Source organism: Podarcis gaigeae (assembly GCF_964106915.1).
Source record: "Podarcis gaigeae genome assembly, chromosome: 13".
NCBI lineage: Eukaryota > Metazoa > Chordata > Lepidosauria > Squamata > Lacertidae > Podarcis > Podarcis gaigeae.
The window spans coordinates 27,565,019-27,583,695 of record NC_139689.1 but is presented as its reverse complement, the minus strand read 5'-3'; the positions used below and the strand labels follow the sequence as shown (position 1 = coordinate 27,583,695).

At 43.5% G+C, this 18,677-nt stretch overlaps 2 protein-coding genes across 2 annotated transcripts in view; both read left to right on the top strand.

Annotated features, from left to right (window-relative positions):
* Window positions 1–18,677, top strand: part of LOC310829685 (epididymal sperm-binding protein 1-like) — a 101,477-nt gene that overhangs the window by 30,884 nt on the left and 51,916 nt on the right. The gene's annotated exons all lie outside the window — the stretch shown is intronic.
* Window positions 5,500–17,343, top strand: LOC310830566 (olfactory receptor 5V1-like; the record flags this gene model as incomplete). Its single annotated transcript, XM_083710348.1, has 2 exons — window positions 5,500–5,718; window positions 16,498–17,343. The coding sequence occupies exons 1-2, from the start codon at window positions 5,611–5,613 to the stop codon at window positions 17,341–17,343; spliced, it is 954 nt and encodes a 317-aa protein (XP_083566474.1). The 5' UTR covers window positions 5,500–5,610.

Here is an 18,677-nt window from a genome sequence, read left to right as displayed (position 1 = left end):
TTCATAAAATGTATATACCACTTGATTGTCAAAAACCTAAAAGCAGATTCCAAAAATGATCAAACAATAAACTCGAGAAAAATTTGCAACCTTAAACACACAAAAATTAAAATACTAAAACAGATTCAAATGACCTCAGTTTTCTAAGCATCTGGGTAGGCTTGTCTAAATATGAATGTTTTTAGCAGGTACTGAAAGGAGAACACAGAAAGCACCATCTTGATCTCAATAGACAGGGAGTTCTAAAGTGCAGGGGCGGCCACAATAAACAATTGAGTTCATATAAATCAGAAATGAGTATGATGTGGTGTAGTAGTACTAACACCACTAATCGAAGCAGGGTGGTGAGCTTATGGCTACTGAGCACTAGGAACCCGTTTTTGGACCAGATGATAGGGTGGGTCTTTCAGCTCGGAGGGGGGGTGTCCACTTTCTCTTCGCACCTTGGCCACATGCCAAAAACATTATCTGAAACCCTATTTAAATTCCCCTCTCCCAACTTACTGTTAGGCACAGAAGTGGAGTGGGGAAAGAGGTGGTTGTTGTTTTTTATAATATTATATTATTTCATTATTTTATTTTTGCTTGGGGTGGGATAAGCATTTAGTCAGGGCTATTGTTTCTTGCTTTGCTTTGTTTTGTTTTGTTTTGTTCTGTTTTGTTTTATTATTATTATTATTCTGTTAAATTATTATATAGTTTGTATTTTGCCTTTTAAGGGGAAGGGTCATGGCTGCCTGGGAGTGGGCCTCAGCCAATAGATTGGGTGGGGCAGGTTCCACAGGGGGAGATGTATTGGGACACCCGATCTCAGTGATCACGGGCAGGAGGAGGAGTTATGCTAAGACCAGACCATGTCATTACCGAGGAGGCAGGTTTAGTCGTTGTTTGAGGACTATCCCTGCCTCCAGGTCTGGTCCTGACCGAAAGGATATAGTAATCAGCAAGGGAAACCCACATGACCTGAAAGTGTTGCTGTGCAATGCCAGGTCAATGATTAATAAAACCACTGCCATCCACGACCTGATTGTGGATGGAGGATTTGATCTGGCATGTGTGACAGAGACCTGGTTGGATGAAGCAGATGGGCCTGTCCTTGCCGCTGCTTGCCCACCAGGTTTCTCTTACGCACAGCAACCCAGGTCATGTGGGCGGGGAGGGCGGGTTGCAGTGATTTTTAGGAAGTCATTAGTCTGCACCAGGCGTCCTATTGGGAAGACCCAGTTTTCTGAGTGCATGTTCTGGAAGTTGGGCAATAGGGGCAGTACAGGATTCCTACTGGTGTACCGACCTCCCCGCTGCACCAAGGATTCCCTGCCCGAGCTGCTTCAGGTCGTGGCGGATATGCTCCTGGAGACACCTAGCTTGGTTGTCCTGGGGGATTTTAACATCCATGCCGACACGACCTTACAAGGGGCCGCTCGGGACTTCGTGGAAAGCATGGCCTCCATGGGGCTGTCCCTGAATAAGTCTGGCCCAACTCATAGCCACGGACATGCCTTAGACTTGGTGTTTACCTCTACGGATGTTGGTGATCTGACATTAACTAAAAGCGAAACAAAAGAAGTGCCATGGTCAGATCACTTCCTGGTGCAACTGGACTTCTCTGCAACCCTTCCCCTTCGCAGGGAGGTGGGACCGATTCGGATGGTCCGCCCCCGCCACTTAATGGATCCAATTGGCTTCCAGAGAGTGGTAGGGGATGCTTTATCCCAAGTTGATGGCCTTTCAGCTGATTCCCTGGTGGCCCGCTGGAATGCGGAGTTAACCAGGGCTATTGACTGTCTGGCTCCGAAGCGCCCTCTCCGATTGCATGGAGCCCGGGCAGCCCCGTGGTTTTCCCCGGAGCTGAGGGTGATGAAACAATCGTTGAGACGGCTAGAGCGCCGGTGGCGGAAAACTCATTCTGAATCAGACCGGACACGGGTTAGAGCTCAACGTCGAGCCTACCAAGTGGCAATGGCGACGGCGAAGAGGGCCTTCTTCGCCGCCTCCATTGCATCTGCAGAAAACAGCAGCAGGAGACTTTTTCAGGTGGTTCACAATCTATCAGAACCACCTGTACCACCGGGGCCTGGTAGGGACCCCAAGATCTCCTGCAATGCTTTTGCAAAGTTTTTTGCAGATAAAATCGCTCAGATTCAGAAGGAGGTAGACTCCACTGTGGGAGCAGGGCCAGGGCGGGAGAGTGCTAGAGTTCTGTCTGGTCCTGTTACATGGGATCAATTCCAATCTGTTACCTCCGAGGATGTGGACAGGCTGCTTGGACGAGTGAAACCAACCACCTGTCTCCTTGATCCTTGCCCATCCTGGCTGATAAAAGCGAGCCGGGAAGGGCTGGGCGATGGGCTCTGCGGGGTGGTGAATGCTTCCCTCTGTGAGGGAGCCTTCCCAGACCCGCTGAAAGAGGCGGTCATTAAACCGCTTCTTAAAAAAACATCTTTAGACCCGGCCAATTTGGCCAACTATCACCCAGTCTCAAATCTGCCATTCTTGGGCAAGGTGATTGAGCGGGTGGTTGCTGAACAACTCCAAGCACGCCTGGAGGAAACGGACCATTTGGATCCCTTCCAATCGGGATTCAGGCCTCACCATGGGACTGAAACTGCCTTGGTCGCGCTGGTTGATGATCTCCGGCGGGCTAGGGACAAAGGTGAGAGCTGTTTCCTAGTTCTGCTGGATCTCTCAGCGGCCTTTGACACCATCGACCATAACATCCTTCTGGACCGTCTAGAGGGGCTGGGAGCTGGGGGCACTGTCATACAGTGGTTCCGCTCCTTCCTCCTGGGCGGTGTCCAGAAAGTGGTGGTGGGGGGTGAGTGTTCAGACCCCTGGGCTCTCACTTGTGGGGTGCCTCAGGGTTCTGTCCTCTCCCCCATGCTTTTTAATATCTATATGAAGCCGCTGGGAGAGATCATCAGGGGGTTTGGACTGGGTGTTCATCAGTATGCAGATGACACCCAGCTCTACCTCTCCTTTAAATCAGAACCAGTGAAGGCGGTGAAGGTCCTGTGTGAGTGCCTGGAGGCGGTTGGAGGTTGGATGGCGGCTAACAGATTGAGGTTGAATCCTGACAAGACAGAAGTACTGTTTTTGGGGGACAGGAGGCGGGCAGGTGTGGAGGATTCCCTGGTCCTGAATGGGGTAACTGTGCCCCTGAAGGACCAGGTGCGCAGCCTGGGAGTCATTTTGGACTCACAGCTGTCCATGGAGGCGCAGATTAACTCTGTGTCCAGGGCAGCTGTCTACCAGCTCCACCTGGTACGCAGGCTAAGACCCTACCTCCCCGCGGACTGTCTCGCCAGAGTGGTGCATGCTCTGGTTATCTCACGCTTGGACTACTGCAACGCGCTCTACGTGGGGCTACCTTTGAAGGTGACCCGGAAACTGCAATTAATCCAGAATGCGGCAGCGAGACTGGTGACTGGGAGTGGCCGCCGGGACCACATAACACCGGTTCTGAGAGATCTGCATTGGCTCCCAGTACGTTTCCGAGCACGATTCAAAGTGTTGGTGCTGACCTTTAAAGCCCTAAACGGCCTCGGTCCTGTATACCTGAAGGAGCGTCTCCACCCCCATCGTTCAGCCCGGACTCTGAGATCCAGCGCTGAGGGCCTTCTGGCGGTTTCCTCATTGCGAGAAGTGAGGCTACAGGGAACCAGACAGAGGGCCTTCTCGGTAGCGGCGCCCGCCCTGTGGAACGCCCTCCCATCAGATGTCAAAGAGATAAAGAATTACCTGACGTTCAGAAGACATCTTAAGGCAGCCCTGTTCAGGGAAGTTTTTAATATGGAATGCTGTACGGTTTTTAACACTGATTGGGAGCCGCCCAGAGTGGCTGGGGAAAACTTAGCCAGATGGGCGGGGTATAAATAATAAATTATTATTATTATTATATTATAGTAGAAGTTGGATCACACCTGTCCTATGTCATGATTCTTAATAGTGCTGTAATGCACTACAGATTTTCAATTGTTGGGAAGCCCATAGCTCCACTAGAACTCCCTTTTCACTTTCTGATCTCAAGGTTCAACTCCATAGCTTTGCTAGAACATGGACCAAGAAATGAGTGAGACATACTGTAGTCACAGTGATATAAGATTTTAAAGAGAGATCTTAATTTTCAAACAGAAGACACAGTTCTATGGTCCCTGACTAAGAGTTCCACTTAAAGCCTGATCAGGTATACTAACTCCTTTTCCCTGTATAAATCAGACATTTTGAACTACCAGAATTAATTACCTGGACATTTTAAGCCCAGCCCTCAGAAGTACTAGGCTTTGGGCAGTGTAGCATTCCAAGGAAAGGTAAATAACCTTGGTATCTCTCTGGGGCTTAGGAGGCTGGTTGCATCATTTATATAGTTCAGAAAGCCAGCAAATTAGCAGCCACTCTCCCAGGATCATTTCCTTTAAGTGCTTATGAGAAGCTATATTACGAACACGCATTCACCATAGGTGAGAAGATGTCAGTTTCTTTATAAAGGATTTGGAGAAATGGTGCTAATGAATCCTGGGACATCTGTGATTGTGACAGTGACTTACTACAGGTAAGTTCTAGAACACTGCTATTCTTGGCAGCATTGCACCATCTTTCAAGGCCCCCTTTGACTTTAAGGCAAACAAACTCATTAATTCAATGATTTTTAAATTGACTGTCAGTAAAAAAGAAAAGAAAAAGTGAAGACTGTGTTCTCAAGCTAATGTAGTTTACTGTGTTGCTCTCCTCCCTTTTTATCCTAATTAAAAAGGTTGAGCTTATTTTTTGACAAAATATACCATATCATCATATAGAGTGCATGAATGATGATTTATCACAAACATCCAGCTCTTTAATGTTATTTTTTATCATAATGGATTGTATCTATTCTAGACTAATTTGCTCTTTGAAATAGATGAAAAAGGCAATCATGATTTAACTAAGACCCAATGATTTATATGGAAATGAAGTCCCACTAATATTGAAATATTTCCAACTATGTCGTTCCCTCAGTAGAGCCATTGGCATGGGCACAACCAAGTCCATAGTTTCCCTGGGTCTGCTCTGAGTAAGACAGAATATAATCCTTAAATTTAGTTTGAAGCCACTGACTTCATTCTATGCCACCTTGGAATGTGCTTTACCCTGATAATAAGGGTAAACAAATATATTCTCTCCTTATATTTGACCGGACTCATTCAGTGGCCTTAGAATGCTGACTGCCTGTTGGTGATGGTGAATGGGAAACCATGGGGACGGAATTGAGTATCCTGAAACGAGGCATGGCATGGCAAGTTAGAACATGGTACAAGAGAATTCCGCACTGCAACATTTTGTTGTAGATACAAATGCCCTTCTCCTTACCTAGGGGACAAGCTCAGGATGCCTGCACTTTCAATTTCAACTGCAGGTCTTTCATATTTAAACTAAGTTGTGACCTTCAGACCAATCACATTCCATAGCTTCATTCCTAATGTGGGGAACAAAATTGACCAACCTTACTCAAAATACACTGCGCAGTTACAATTGGAGCTCATGTACAAAATGTTCTTGATATTTCTCCTGCACTAAAATGTATGTCCTCCCGGTTAGATTTTAAAGTTCGTGTGACATTTGTTGGATAAAAAGACAATGTTGGATATAAAAGAAGGAAACCAAACAGTCATCACAGAATTCATCCTCTTGGGATTTGGGAATCTCCCTGAGCTGCAGCCTTTTCTTTTCTTGCTCTTCCTGATGGTTTATATTGCGACAACAGCTGGGAACCTGCTGATCTTTTTCCTGGTTTGGGCAGATCAGCACCTGCACACCCCCATGTACTTCTTCCTGGGGAATTTGTCTTGCCTGGAGACTTGCTATAGCTCAATCATCGTGCCCAAAATGTTGGCCGATTTACTAACTGGTGTTGGTTCCATTTCTGTTAGTGGATGCATAGCCCAGTTTTATTTCTTTGGCTGCTGTGTAGCGATAGAAACTTTTCTCTTGGCAGTAATGTCTTATGACCGCTACCTGGCAATATGCAGTCCTTTGCTCTATGCCACTATTATGCATAGAAAACTATGTTTTCTGCTCATGGCAGGAGCATGGGTAAATGGTTTGATGGCTAATAGCATTGTGCTGATTTTCATGGTTCAGCTATCCTTCTGTGAACCCCGTGTCATAGATCATTACTTATGTGATTATTTCCCATTGGAAAAAAAGTCGTGCAGTGACACAAGCATGATTGAAATCCTCGTCCTTTTCTTTAATTTCATTTTTGTCGTCATCCCATTTCTATTGACTCTCACGTCTTATGCTTGCATCATCACCACCATCTTAAAGATCCCATCCACCACTGGAAGGAAAAAGGCCTTTTCAACCTGCTCCTCTCATTTAATTGTTGTCTGCCTATTTTATAGTGATTTAATCATTGTCTACATGCTGCCGGACACCCCGACCCTGAGAGACCTCAATAAAGTCTTCTCGATTTTCTATACAGTCTTGACTCCTTTGCTCAACCCTCTCATCTACAGCTTGAGAAACCAAGAAGTTCACAGAGCCCTGAGACGAGTTTGGAAGAAACTGACAATTTCTTTTTCCAATGAGTGATTTGAACTCTTCCATTTTCTTCATCAGGTAGTTCAAGTATCCATGTCTGCAAAACCCTGTGTCCACTGCAATCTTTCCTTTCACAGTGAATGGTAGGGGGATTATAATTAGAGGTGTGTTTTTTAAAAATCCATGATTAAACATAAATTCTGCCTGTAAACGAATTCAGGAATAGAATTGAGGTATGGTGATGGTCTCCAGGTTTGCCCAGGGTGGGGTGGCATAATTGGAAGCCTCAAGAAGGGAAGACTGGGCGGGCTGTGTACCACCATATTTTCTGGTCTTCTTCATGTGCTGAATCAGTTAGATGCAATTCTACTCAGAACAGAACCATTGAAATTCTTGGACCTCAGTTAGTCATATTCATAGCTTTCCATGGGTTTACTCTGAATAGAACTGATGGATACAAGCCAATAACTTTTGTCTTAATCATTTCCCTCCAAGAACTGGCCTTCCATTTCTGCAGTTTCTTGAGCTCCTGTGTGACTTGGGGTAAGTGGCACACTTAGATAACAGCGTATGGGAAGTCACTAGTCACAAGAAGAAAAAAGGGGCAGACTTCCAGGCACTTAGGAAAAGTGTAACAATTCCCAATCAGGTATATAAATCACCCATGCAGTGTTTTTTCTTCGTGCTGGGAGGTCTCCCATTTTAAAGTCATCTGCTGAACTTTAGGATTGAGTGGGAATTTAAATCCAGGTATCTTCAGCATAGCATCATGCTGTAAACCCACTCCAATTGGAGCACTGTGTTGGCTGGGGCTGATGGGAATTGCAGTCCAAATCCTCTTCATGGAACCAGGTCAGGAGGTCTGCTCCAACCACTCTACAACACTGGCTTTTTACCAAGGATGTTTTAGAAGATGTGCTGATGAGTCTCCGTAATATTCTCTCTCTTTTTAAAGGCATGGGTTTATATATTCTAATCTTCAAAATGTCCCCAAGTGGACAATGGAAAAACAAACAAACGCTCCTTGTAATTATCCATATTATGTGCTTTGTCAACCTTTCAAAATTGTACTTGCGTGCTGTGTTTGCAAAGGTTATGGTGATCTGATGTTTTGTTGATATTTTAACAAGAATATAAACCAATAAATGAAATTCTCTCCTCTTCCCAATAGCACTGGAGTCATGTCAGACATGGGAAATGGAACAGTTGTTTAGTTTTTTCTTGGTGTACTAATTCCACTAATCAAAGCATTGTGGTGAGCTTATGCCTACTGAGTTCTAGGGATCCGTTTCTGGACCAGATGATAGGGTGGGTCTGTCAGCTCAGGGGGGGGGGTCCACTTTCTCTTTGCACCTTGGCCACATGCCAAAAACATTATCTGAGACCCTCTTTAATTTCCCATCTCCCAATTTACTGTTAGGCACAGAAGCTGGGATGGGGAAGAGGTGGAAGTAGGATCACACCTGTTCTGTGTCATGATCCTTAATAGTGCTGTAATGCTGGGTGTGAATCTGGATTATAACTGTGGATCAATGAAGATGATGGACTTTTCAGAGCTAGCCAACCTGACTGGAAGAGTCCGCGACCAGAAGGAGGAGGTGTACCTGGAGGAATGGATGAAATTCAAAGACTATTTACTTAAATAGGCTAAGCTAATTTTGTTGGAAAAACTTGCAAATATCAGATAGGCTTAGGATTTAAATGTGATGTTAGAGAATAATATGTTTAATGTTAAAATGAAAAGAAAGAAAGATGTTAAGTGATTAAGTTAATTTTATGAGAAAATTGGTTTTGGAAAACTGTTACAATGATATACACTGAAACTTAGCCAGGGGGATTTGAGGAAATCACTTAACAATGTTACTAAGATTGGATCAAGTATAGTTAAGATCTATGTTTGTTTGGCTGTTTAAAATTTTTGGAAAATCAATAAAATTTTTGGATATATATATATATATATATATATGCAGGTTTTGGTGTCCTCGGGTGTCTTCCCGTGTAAAAGTTGGGGTGTCTAGGCGACGTTTCGACGAGGTCTCACTCGTCATCTTCAGGCTGGTGCTTTCGGCTTCTTGTTACTGGAACAGAGCGGGATCTCAATGTTTGAGTTCCTATAAATACTGTAGAGGGGGTGTGGTGTCTAGCCTCCAATGTTCTGGGCAGAGAGGAAGTTCCCAGGCTAGTGTGCCTTTTCTTCTTTTGTTCCTTAATTACTTGAGAGATACCTTGAGTGATTTCTTGAGTGATATCCTGAGTACCACTTAGGTGGGTCATTAGGTGTGGATTAGTTGCTAAAGTCTTTGTGTCTTGACCTCTTGAACTTTGTGAAGAGTTTTCCTGAGAAGATGGCTGTATTGCACTTAGTTGTGCTTTGGCTTGGCTTCGTGTATAGGGGCGAGCTGTGGTTTTGTGGCTTGTGTCAGCCAGATCTGTGTAGGGATTGCAGGGGGGTGCAGCATCCGGAGGTGCCACCATGGATTGGCTACTGGATGGTGTCAGTAATTCATCTGTGGAGAGGGTCTGGGTTTGGGTCTGGTGTGGTTGATTGGTGTTGGCGTTCTGTGTGCCTCTGGATCTGGTGTCAGTTTTTGTGGGGAGGGCTAATTTCCAGATGTCTGGCAAGCGGGATGTGTCGTCACGCTTGTTCATGTTGTGAGGGTGTTTCTCTATCTCGATGGCTTCCATGATTATTCTCTTGTGGTGATGTTCCGTGTTAAAGAGCAATTTGGAATCTGCAAAATTAATTTCGTGTCCTGTTTCTTTCATGTCTGCCCAGCCACGTACATTGGACAAACAAACAGACGAATAAATGCACGTATCGCAGAACACAAGAATGCCGTCAAAAAAGAAGAAAAAACTTCCTCTCTTTTCCAACACATGAAAGAAACAGGACACGAAATTAATTTTGCAGATTCCAAATTGCTCTTTAACACGGAACATCACCACAAGAGAATAATCATGGAAGCCATCGAGATAGAGAAACACCCTCACAACATGAACAAGCGTGACGACACATCCCGCTTGCCAGACATCTGGAAATTAGCCCTCCCCACAAAAACTGACACCAGATCCAGAGGCACACAGAACGCCAACACCAATCAACCACACCAGACCCAAACCCAGACCCTCTCCACAGATGAATTACTGACACCATCCAGTAGCCAATCCATGGTGGCACCTCCGGATGCTGCACCCCCCTGCAATCCCTACACAGATCTGGCTGACACAAGCCACAAAACCACAGCTCGCCCCTATACACGAAGCCAAGCCAAAGCACAACTAAGTGCAATACAGCCATCTTCTCAGGAAAACTCTTCACAAAGTTCAAGAGGTCAAGACACAAAGACTTTAGCAACTAATCCACACCTAATGACCCACCTAAGTGGTACTCAGGATATCACTCAAGAAATCACTCAAGGTATCTCTCAAGTAATTAAGGAACAAAAGAAGAAAAGGCACACTAGCCTGGGAACTTCCTCTCTGCCCAGAACATTGGAGGCTAGACACCACACCCCCTCTACAGTATTTATAGGAACTCAAACATTGAGATCCCGCTCTGTTCCAGTAACAAGAAGCCGAAAGCACCAGCCTGAAGATGACGAGTGAGACCTCGTCGAAACGTCGCCTAGACACCCCAACTTTTACACGGGAAGACACCCGAGGACACCAAAACCTGCATTCCTGTACCCGTGAAAATCTACGAAAGCAATATATATATATATATATATATATATATATATATATATATATATATAACTGGATCAGGGCATCAGTGCAGTTGAAATTACCTGAATATGAAATATGTCCCTGTGCTGTTTTTTGGATAATTTTTTTTGGTCAAAATCTAGGTCCTTAAGAAATGTGTCTTAGTTTATTACAACTAATGCAATTGCATGCTTTCTTTATGTCAGGGGTGGAAAACGTTATCTGCTTGATGGCCACTCTCTTTCTGAGTAAACTTTAGTCTGGGGAAGGGCCGTAGAAAAAGTGGGCCAAGCAATCAATACATATTTTTTTACTTTCTGCAGTAGGTTACATTTTACACACAGAACTCGCTTTGCTTCATCCATGAACACAAAAGGGATTATCGGAGTTCAAGGACTTTTGGAACTCATGGGGAAGAGATCCCAACAGGAGGGGGAGCCAAAGCCAATGATGAGCAGAGCTAGTCAATTCTGCTTTGGTCCCCATCCGCCTCCATGTTATGTTCTACAACTGGCAAGACTGATAATAAGGAGAAGAAAGCTGCCATAAGCAGTGCCTTCCCCTGGACTAGGTGCAAGAAGGCAGGCAGTTGGGAGCTGGTTGAGGGAAGAATGAGGTTGGTGGGGCAGTGCCCTATTTGCTGCAATGGAGCAGCCTTCATGACAAGCATTCATCTTCAAAAACAGTGTTGTGATGAGTGCTATGCCATTCCTTCTATGTCCAGTGCTCAGGTGGTGAGTGTTGTTGCTAATGTAAGCAAATCAGCCATACACATACAGGAGGGAGGTATCAATGGGCTCAGGGTAGGTTCAAAGTTTCCATAAGGATGATGATCTTTAGAGGGTTTTTAAAATACTTTTTTATTCAGTTTTACACTACACATTTAAATTCAAACAATGGACATGATAATCAACATTTAGGATTCCCTAAATCCTTGGACTTCCCTCCAGCCTTCCATGGTTTCCATTTCCATTCTTTTTCAACTGCATCATATATTTTCCCCATTTTTCTTAAAATCTTAGTTTATAGTACATTACAAGTGTTACTCAAATCCTGCCAAAGTTTTTAGTTGTTTACAGTATTTTCTTAGATAATTTGTAAATTTCTCCTATTCCTTATTAAAGTTTCTTTCTCCCTGGTTTCCAATTTTCCCAGTCATTTTCATCATTTTGGCATAGTTCATAATCTTCTTCAGTCATTCGTCTCTGGTTGGGACTTTATCTTCTTTCCATCTCAGCATGATAATCCTTTGGGGAAAACTTGGGGAGGGAATGAGTTGGCCCAGCTTATGAAACCCTTGATGAGGATGGCTTAATTACTCTATTACAGTGGTACCTCGGGTTACATACGCTTCAGGTTACAGACGCTTTAGGTAACAGACTCCGCTAACCCAGAAATAGTGCTTCAGGTTAAGAACTTTGCTTCAGGATGAGAACAGAAATCGTGCTCTAAATAAGAATGTTTTTAGAAGGTACTGAAAGGAGTACACAGAAAGCACCATCTTGATCTCAATAGACAGGGAGTTCTAAAGTGAGGGGCTGCCACACTAAACAATTGAGTTCATACAAATCAGAAATGAGTATGATGTGGTGTAGCAGTTGTTGTTTAGTCGTTTAGACCTGGCCACAGTGATCCATGCGACGGTCATCTCCAGGCTTGACTACTGTAATTCGCTCTATGCGGGGCTGCCCTTGAAGCTGTCCCAGAAACTCCAGCGGGTACAGAATGCTGCAGCGAGGCTCCTCACGGGGTCTCTGCCATGGGAGCATATTCAGCCAGTGCTTTTCAAGCTGCACTGGCTCCCGGTGGAGTACAGGGTCAGATTTAAGGTGCTGCTTTTGACCTTTAAAGCCCTTCACAGCCTAGGACCCTCGTACCTACGGGACCGCCTCTCCCAGTATGCCCCACGGAGAGCCTCAAGGTCCATAAATAATAACACCCTAGTGGTCCCAGGCCCTAAAGAAGTTAGATTGGCTTCAACCAGAGCCAGGGCCTTTTCAACTCTGGCTCCGGCCTGGTGGAACGCTCTGCCTCATGAGACCAGGGCCCTGCAGGATCTGATTTCTTTCCGCAGGGCCTGTAAGACAGAGTTGTTCCGCCTGGCCTTTGGCTTGGAGCCAATTTGATTCTCTCTCTCTCTCTCTCTCTCTCTTTCTCCTCTTTCTTTCTTTTCCTTTGAGGCATCTAATCATAAGCCTGCATTTTTATTAAGGCTTGATCAGGGCCTGAATCTTAAAATGAGCTTAAAGATTTTCAAATGTTTCATGCCAGGCAGAAGACTAAAAAACCTTGGCAAAATGTTTTTCCTCCTAAGACAAGGGGGCCCCCTGATTTATAGCAGAAAACAATTCTCAAAGTCGTAAAAAGGGAATTACAGGCTGAGAGCCAAGGTTACACTGACCCTACAAATTAAGGGTTGGTAAATAGTAAAATGAGCCATATCTTCTTCCTAAGGTTAAAAAGGCCAAGAGCAGTGAAAAAGGCAACTGGCTTGGCTGGAGAAGAAGAAGCTTCTCTCTATTTTTATTTTGAGGCTGGAAACTGTTCCTTCCTTTTCACTTTGAGAAGGTTTAATTCTTTTAAAAGGCTACCTATGATAATGTATGAAATATATTAGCTTAAATGTAATTATGCAAAGGATTTAAGAAATGCTAGATTCTTATTTCATAGAGTCATATTGCAATAGGAGACCAGAGGGGCAAATGAGCCCAGCCTCCTGCCAGACAGGAGACGCCATCGAGCACTCCTGATATATGGTTGTCAGGCCTTTTTGTTTAGACACCTTCAAATGAAGGAGATCTTTCAATGTTGATGTGAACTAAAGATCCTTGAAGATAAAAATTTAAGATTAACCATCTGTTTTGGAAGGCAATAGGGCAAGGAGGGCAAGAGGTGAGCTGGTAATTAAGATTCCTTGTTGAGACACATGTAAGATATATTACTACTTATTTGTCATTTATAGATATAAGAATATATAGCTCTTTGTGTTCCATAAAAGGACAGAAGGAAATGGGTGTATCTTTTGTGATTGGTTCTAGCAAACAGCCAATAGGAATTTCAACCAGGCTGATTGGACAGAGGCAGCCAAAGGAGGAGCAAGGGGGCTGGATTAAGGAAATATAAGTGCTGGCCAGAATGGCAGGAGGCCAGGCCAGAGCTTGGTAACCATACCACTGTGCCTCTCATTTATTTGTCTGACAAATAAATTATTATTTTAATTTCTCTATTGCTGCGTTGAATATTTCATTCCAGCTAAGCGTTAACCACAAGCAGGGTGCTACACCTTCTCCTGCGATGAGGCTACATTTTAATATTTTAATGTTCCATTATTTTAATGTTGTATTTTATTTTTGTTTTTAAGTTGTAATCATTCATCTGACTTAGTTGGTCTTTAAGGTGCTACTGGAAGGAATTTTTTTTTGTTTCATCTTGTTTTTATTATTGCTTGTAAGCCGCTCTGAGCCCGGCCTTGGCTGGGGAGGGCGGGGTATAAATAAAAAAATATTATTATTATTATTATTATTATTAGTCATGTCCGACTTTTCATGACCCCATGGACCAGAGCACACCAGGCACTCCTGTCTTCCACTGCCTCCCACAGTTTGGTCAAACTCATGCTGGTAGCTTCGAGAACAGTGTCCAACCATCTCGTCCTCTGTCGTCCCCTTGTGCCCTCAATCTTTCCCAACATCAGGGTCTTTTCCAGGGAGTCTTCTCATGAGGTGGCCAAAGTATTGGATCCTCAGCTTCAGGATTTGTTCTTCCAGTGAGCACTCAGGGATTATTTCCTTAAGACTGGATGGGTTTGACCTTCTTGCAGTCGATGGGACTCTCAAGAGTCTCCTCCAGCACCATAATTCAAAAGCAGGTGTAGTAGTTCTGATACCACTAATCGAAGCAGGGTGGTGAGCTTATGCCTTCTGAGCTCTAGGAACCCGTTTTTGGACCAGATGATAGGGTGGGTCTTTCAGCTCGGGGGGGGGGGGGGTCTGCTTTCTCTTTGCATCTTGGCCACATGCCAAAAACATCCGAAATCCTCTTTAAATTCCCCTCTCCCAACTTACTGTTAGGCACAGAAGCGGGGATGGGGAAGAGGTAGAAGCAGGATTGCACCTGTCCTGTGTCATGATCCTTAATAATGCAGTAATGCTGGGTGTGAATCTGGATTATAACTGTGGAGCAGGGCATCAGTGCAGTTGGCATTACCTGAATATGAAATACGCCCCTTAATGGGCTGTCTTTGACCCTGGTAACAGACCTTGCTTTATACGTATCCTGGAAAGTACAAGCAAATATCTGGAACTCTTAATATTAAATTAAAGGTCAGCACCCTGATCCTGTGTTACTTTCCAACCAAGTTTAATCATCACTTCATGTAAAAAGGAATTGGATTTTGCTAGATGATGAAATGAGTGAGACACAGTGTAGTCATGGTGATATAAGATTTTAAGGAGAAATCTTAATTTTCAAACAGAAGGCACACATCTTCTATCCCTCATTCAAAGATCCACTTACAGCTAGATCAGGTATACTAACTCATTTTCACTTTCTGATTAGTATGTGTCTATGGAAAGTGGTTGTGTTCACAGTTCAAGCTTGGGTAATTAGGTCCACCTGTAACCTTGCTGTCTGAAGCAGCATCTGTATACTCTGTCTTTCATTTCATGTCATAAACCAATTCTTCTTTAATGCTCTTGTTTGTGAATACTTTTATTAGGCATAGGGGTTAGCAGTAAAGATGCATTCATAACACATGCATGTCTGACTACGGAAAAGTTTCCAATCCTCTCAGGAATGTGCATAGAACACATGTAAGTGGTGGAGACACATATGGGTTCAGCTGTATACTTTGTAACAGTGTTTCTGTGGGGCTGGATCATTCCCTCAGTGTTTGTAGTCCAGGACTGCCTGTTACTAATATATAGACAAAGCAGTCCAAGTTAAATAGTTCCCACTCTCTCCCTCCGAAAGCAAATGGAAGTTGAAAATGTTTTGGCTTGACTAGTTCATGCCCCATGAACTTCAATGAGTTTCTTGCTGTACAGTTAATCACAGTAGCAAAAGAAAAGGAAAACAATATTATCTTGATGGCTCTGCCTGAGCTTAAATTTTACAGCATGCTCAAAGTAGAATTAATTTTCTGGCAGTTTAAAGTAGTTGACATTCTGGCTGTGAACAAATGTCGAGGGAGATTACACATTCCTCTAGGATAAAAGGAGTAAATAACCCAAAGAGGAGTGCTAAGCACCCCTCTAGGATCAATGGCAAATAAGAGTGATGCCTTTGGGACATCATGATCTAGAAGTGTTCAGATTGATTCCCTGCATTGTTGTTAGTATCAGCCTGAAGACAGGTACTGGAGTTAAAGATGTCAAAGGATGTTTTGAACCTTCAGGCTCTGCTATTGCTGCTGAGAGAATTCCCAACACTGCTCATTCTACAGTAGACACGTTTAAAGGTAAGGCAACCTTTCTCACATATTTACAGAATGGGAAAAGACAAGGTCCACATTTTATCACCACTGGATATTTTTGATATTGCTTATTGATGTTGCTTTTTGATATTTTGATATTGCTGTGCAAAATCAATTCAGCTTCAGAATTTAATAAAACCAGTGAGATCTGCCCTGCAATACAATCTCAAAGTCTTGAGTAATCCTGTGGTGCTGGGTGATATGTGCCCCTCTTACTACCCCCCCCAAAAAACCCCATCCTCCTCTGCTAGCGGAGGAATGAGAGAGAGAGAGAGAGAGGCAGAGAGGCAGAGAGGAGGAGAAGAAGCAGCAGGAGCTGCTGCCAAGTGTGTGGCTAAAAATATCCAGTTACAAAATTCACATTGTGAAAGCCACACCTATACATTTTCTAGTTTCTTTCAAATACGCTTTCAATTTAGTTCTACCCGTTTTCTCCTTTCTTTTTTTGTTTTCCAATGCTCAGGTCTTATCTACATTTCGTGCTGGCATGTGCAAAATGGAGCAATCGTAATGATTACAGAATTTAGGTGATAAATCTGGCTAGCAGAAAGTGAATGGTGTTCAAACACCTCACCATTGTAAAATTCACACTCCAAACCTAGAATTACATATTACATAGATTGCTTCAACACTGCTGTAAATTAAATCCTTCCATTCTTGTTTTCCAGTGTGCAAATCTTATCTACATGATCTCCTGGCAAGTGCAAAATGGGGCAAATCAAACCATGACCACAGAATTCATTCTCCTGGGGTTTGAGGGTGGTCAGAATCTGCAAGCTGTTCTCCTGTTGCTGTTTTTGGCGATTTACATTGTGACCATCTCTGGGAACCTCATCATTGTTCTTCTTGTTGTGTCTGACCAGCACCTTCACACACCCATGTATTACTTCCTAGGGAACTTGTCTTGCTTGGAGACCTTCTACAGCTCCACCATTCTGCCCAGGGTGCTCTATAGTCTCTTTACAGGGGACAGGTCCATTTCATTCACTGCTTGCGTCACACAGTTTTACATTTTTGGCATACTTGTTACTACAGAGTGCTTCCTCCTAGCCGCAATGTCCTTTGATCGTTACTTAGCCATATGCAAGCCATTGCATTATGCTATCCAAATGACAGACAGATTGTGTCTTCAACTGGCTGCTGGTTCCTGGGTGAGTGGGGGCTTAGCTGCCACCATAACCACATCTCTCATGTCCCAGTTAGTCTTTTGTGGCCCTAATGAGATTGACCACTTCTTTTGTGATATTGGACCAGTCATTGACTTGTCATGCAGTAATACACATACAATAGACACCTCAATTTTAATATTGTCATCGCTATGTGCCTTTCCTCCTTTCCTGTTGACCCTGGCATCCTATGTTTGCATCATCACCTCCATCCTGAAGATCTCTTCGCGTTCCAGCAGGCAGAAGGTTTTCTCTACTTGCTCCTCTCACCTGATAATGGTGACAGTTTTCTATGGGACACTGATTATAGTCTACATTGTACCCAAGACAAGCATCCTGAGAGACTTGAACAAAGTTTTTTCTCTCCTGTACACCATATTGACTCCCCTTCTCAACCCCATCGTATATAGCTTAAGAAACAATGATGTCAAGGAGGCCCTTAAAAAGGGTTCTATGAAATTTGCAATTCATACAGGAATTTAGAAGATGGGCTGCAAATTTCACAGCACCATTTATTTATTGGTAATATTCCTCACATACTTCTCTGCTTAGATGCAGATCTCTGGACCAGTTTCAGCAATAAGGCTCACTTAGTGGGTGTGGGGGGATTATGATGTAAAATATTTATTAAGCATTTCCATACCAGCCCATCATGGGTGGTATAAATAATAAAGTTAATTCATTTGGTAAAATAGATTCTCCCACTAAAATCTCTGAAGCACTTTGGTCAAGAAAGCTGCTTACTTCTGCATCTTGACTGTCTGTTGGGACTGCTCAGAAAAATAATTTTGGAATTTTTTTTTTAAAAAAGAAAATCTAGGTCCTTAAGAAATGTGTCTTAGTTTATTACAACTAATGCTATTGCATGTTTTCTTTATGTCAGGAGTGCGGAACATTTTCAGACTGATGGCCTCTTTCCTGCTGAGCAGAGTTCAGTCTGGGGAAAGGCAGTAGTAAAAATGGACCAAGCCCTGTTCAGCCCTGTTCAGGGAAGTTTTTAATATGTGACATTTTAGTGTATTTTTCATCTCTGTTGGAAGCCGCCCAGAGTGGCTGGGGAAACCCAGCCAGATGGGCGGGGTACAAATAATAAATTATTATTATTATTATAATCAATACAATTTTTTACTTTCTGCAGTAGGTTAATTTCTACAAACTGGAAGAGGAAGACAGTATAGAGTTACAACAGGGGTTTGCAGGAGGTTACAGCTCAAAGGTAGATGGGAAAGTTGAGAAATAATAGCTAACTGACATGTTGTCATTAGAAAGAATTCTAGACCCACCATCTTCCAGAACATGGCGAGCCTTAAAAGTAGGAGAGCAAAGAGGTCAAAGGCTTAGCGGCACCTGTAAAGGAGGAGATAATGACAACAAACGAGGAAGTGGGAGAGACAGGGTGTGTGTGGAGATTCACTCAGAACAATGGCATTATCCCAGAGTCTGGGTTCTATAGCCTCTCTCTGTAGATTTTTTTTTAATAAAAAAGGACTGTAAGAAACTTTTCCTTGTCTTTATACTTTCCTGGGCAACCAGGATGACAGCTTCCTGACAGACACAGACCTCTTTTTGCTTCATCCATGAAAACAAAAGGAATTGTCAGAGTTCAAGGATACATTCCAGTCATCTGAAAACACTCACTGAGGTTTCTAAGCAGGGTCAGTGGGAGGAAGGAGGCCTGGAAAGAGATGTGTGTGGCCAATGAAGTGTTGTGGTGTTTGGGGAGTCCCAAGATCCAAACAGAGAAACTTGGAGGGACCCATTTGGCTCCTAGACATGAAGTTCCCCAGCACTTTCCTACACTGTATGCTCTCATAATG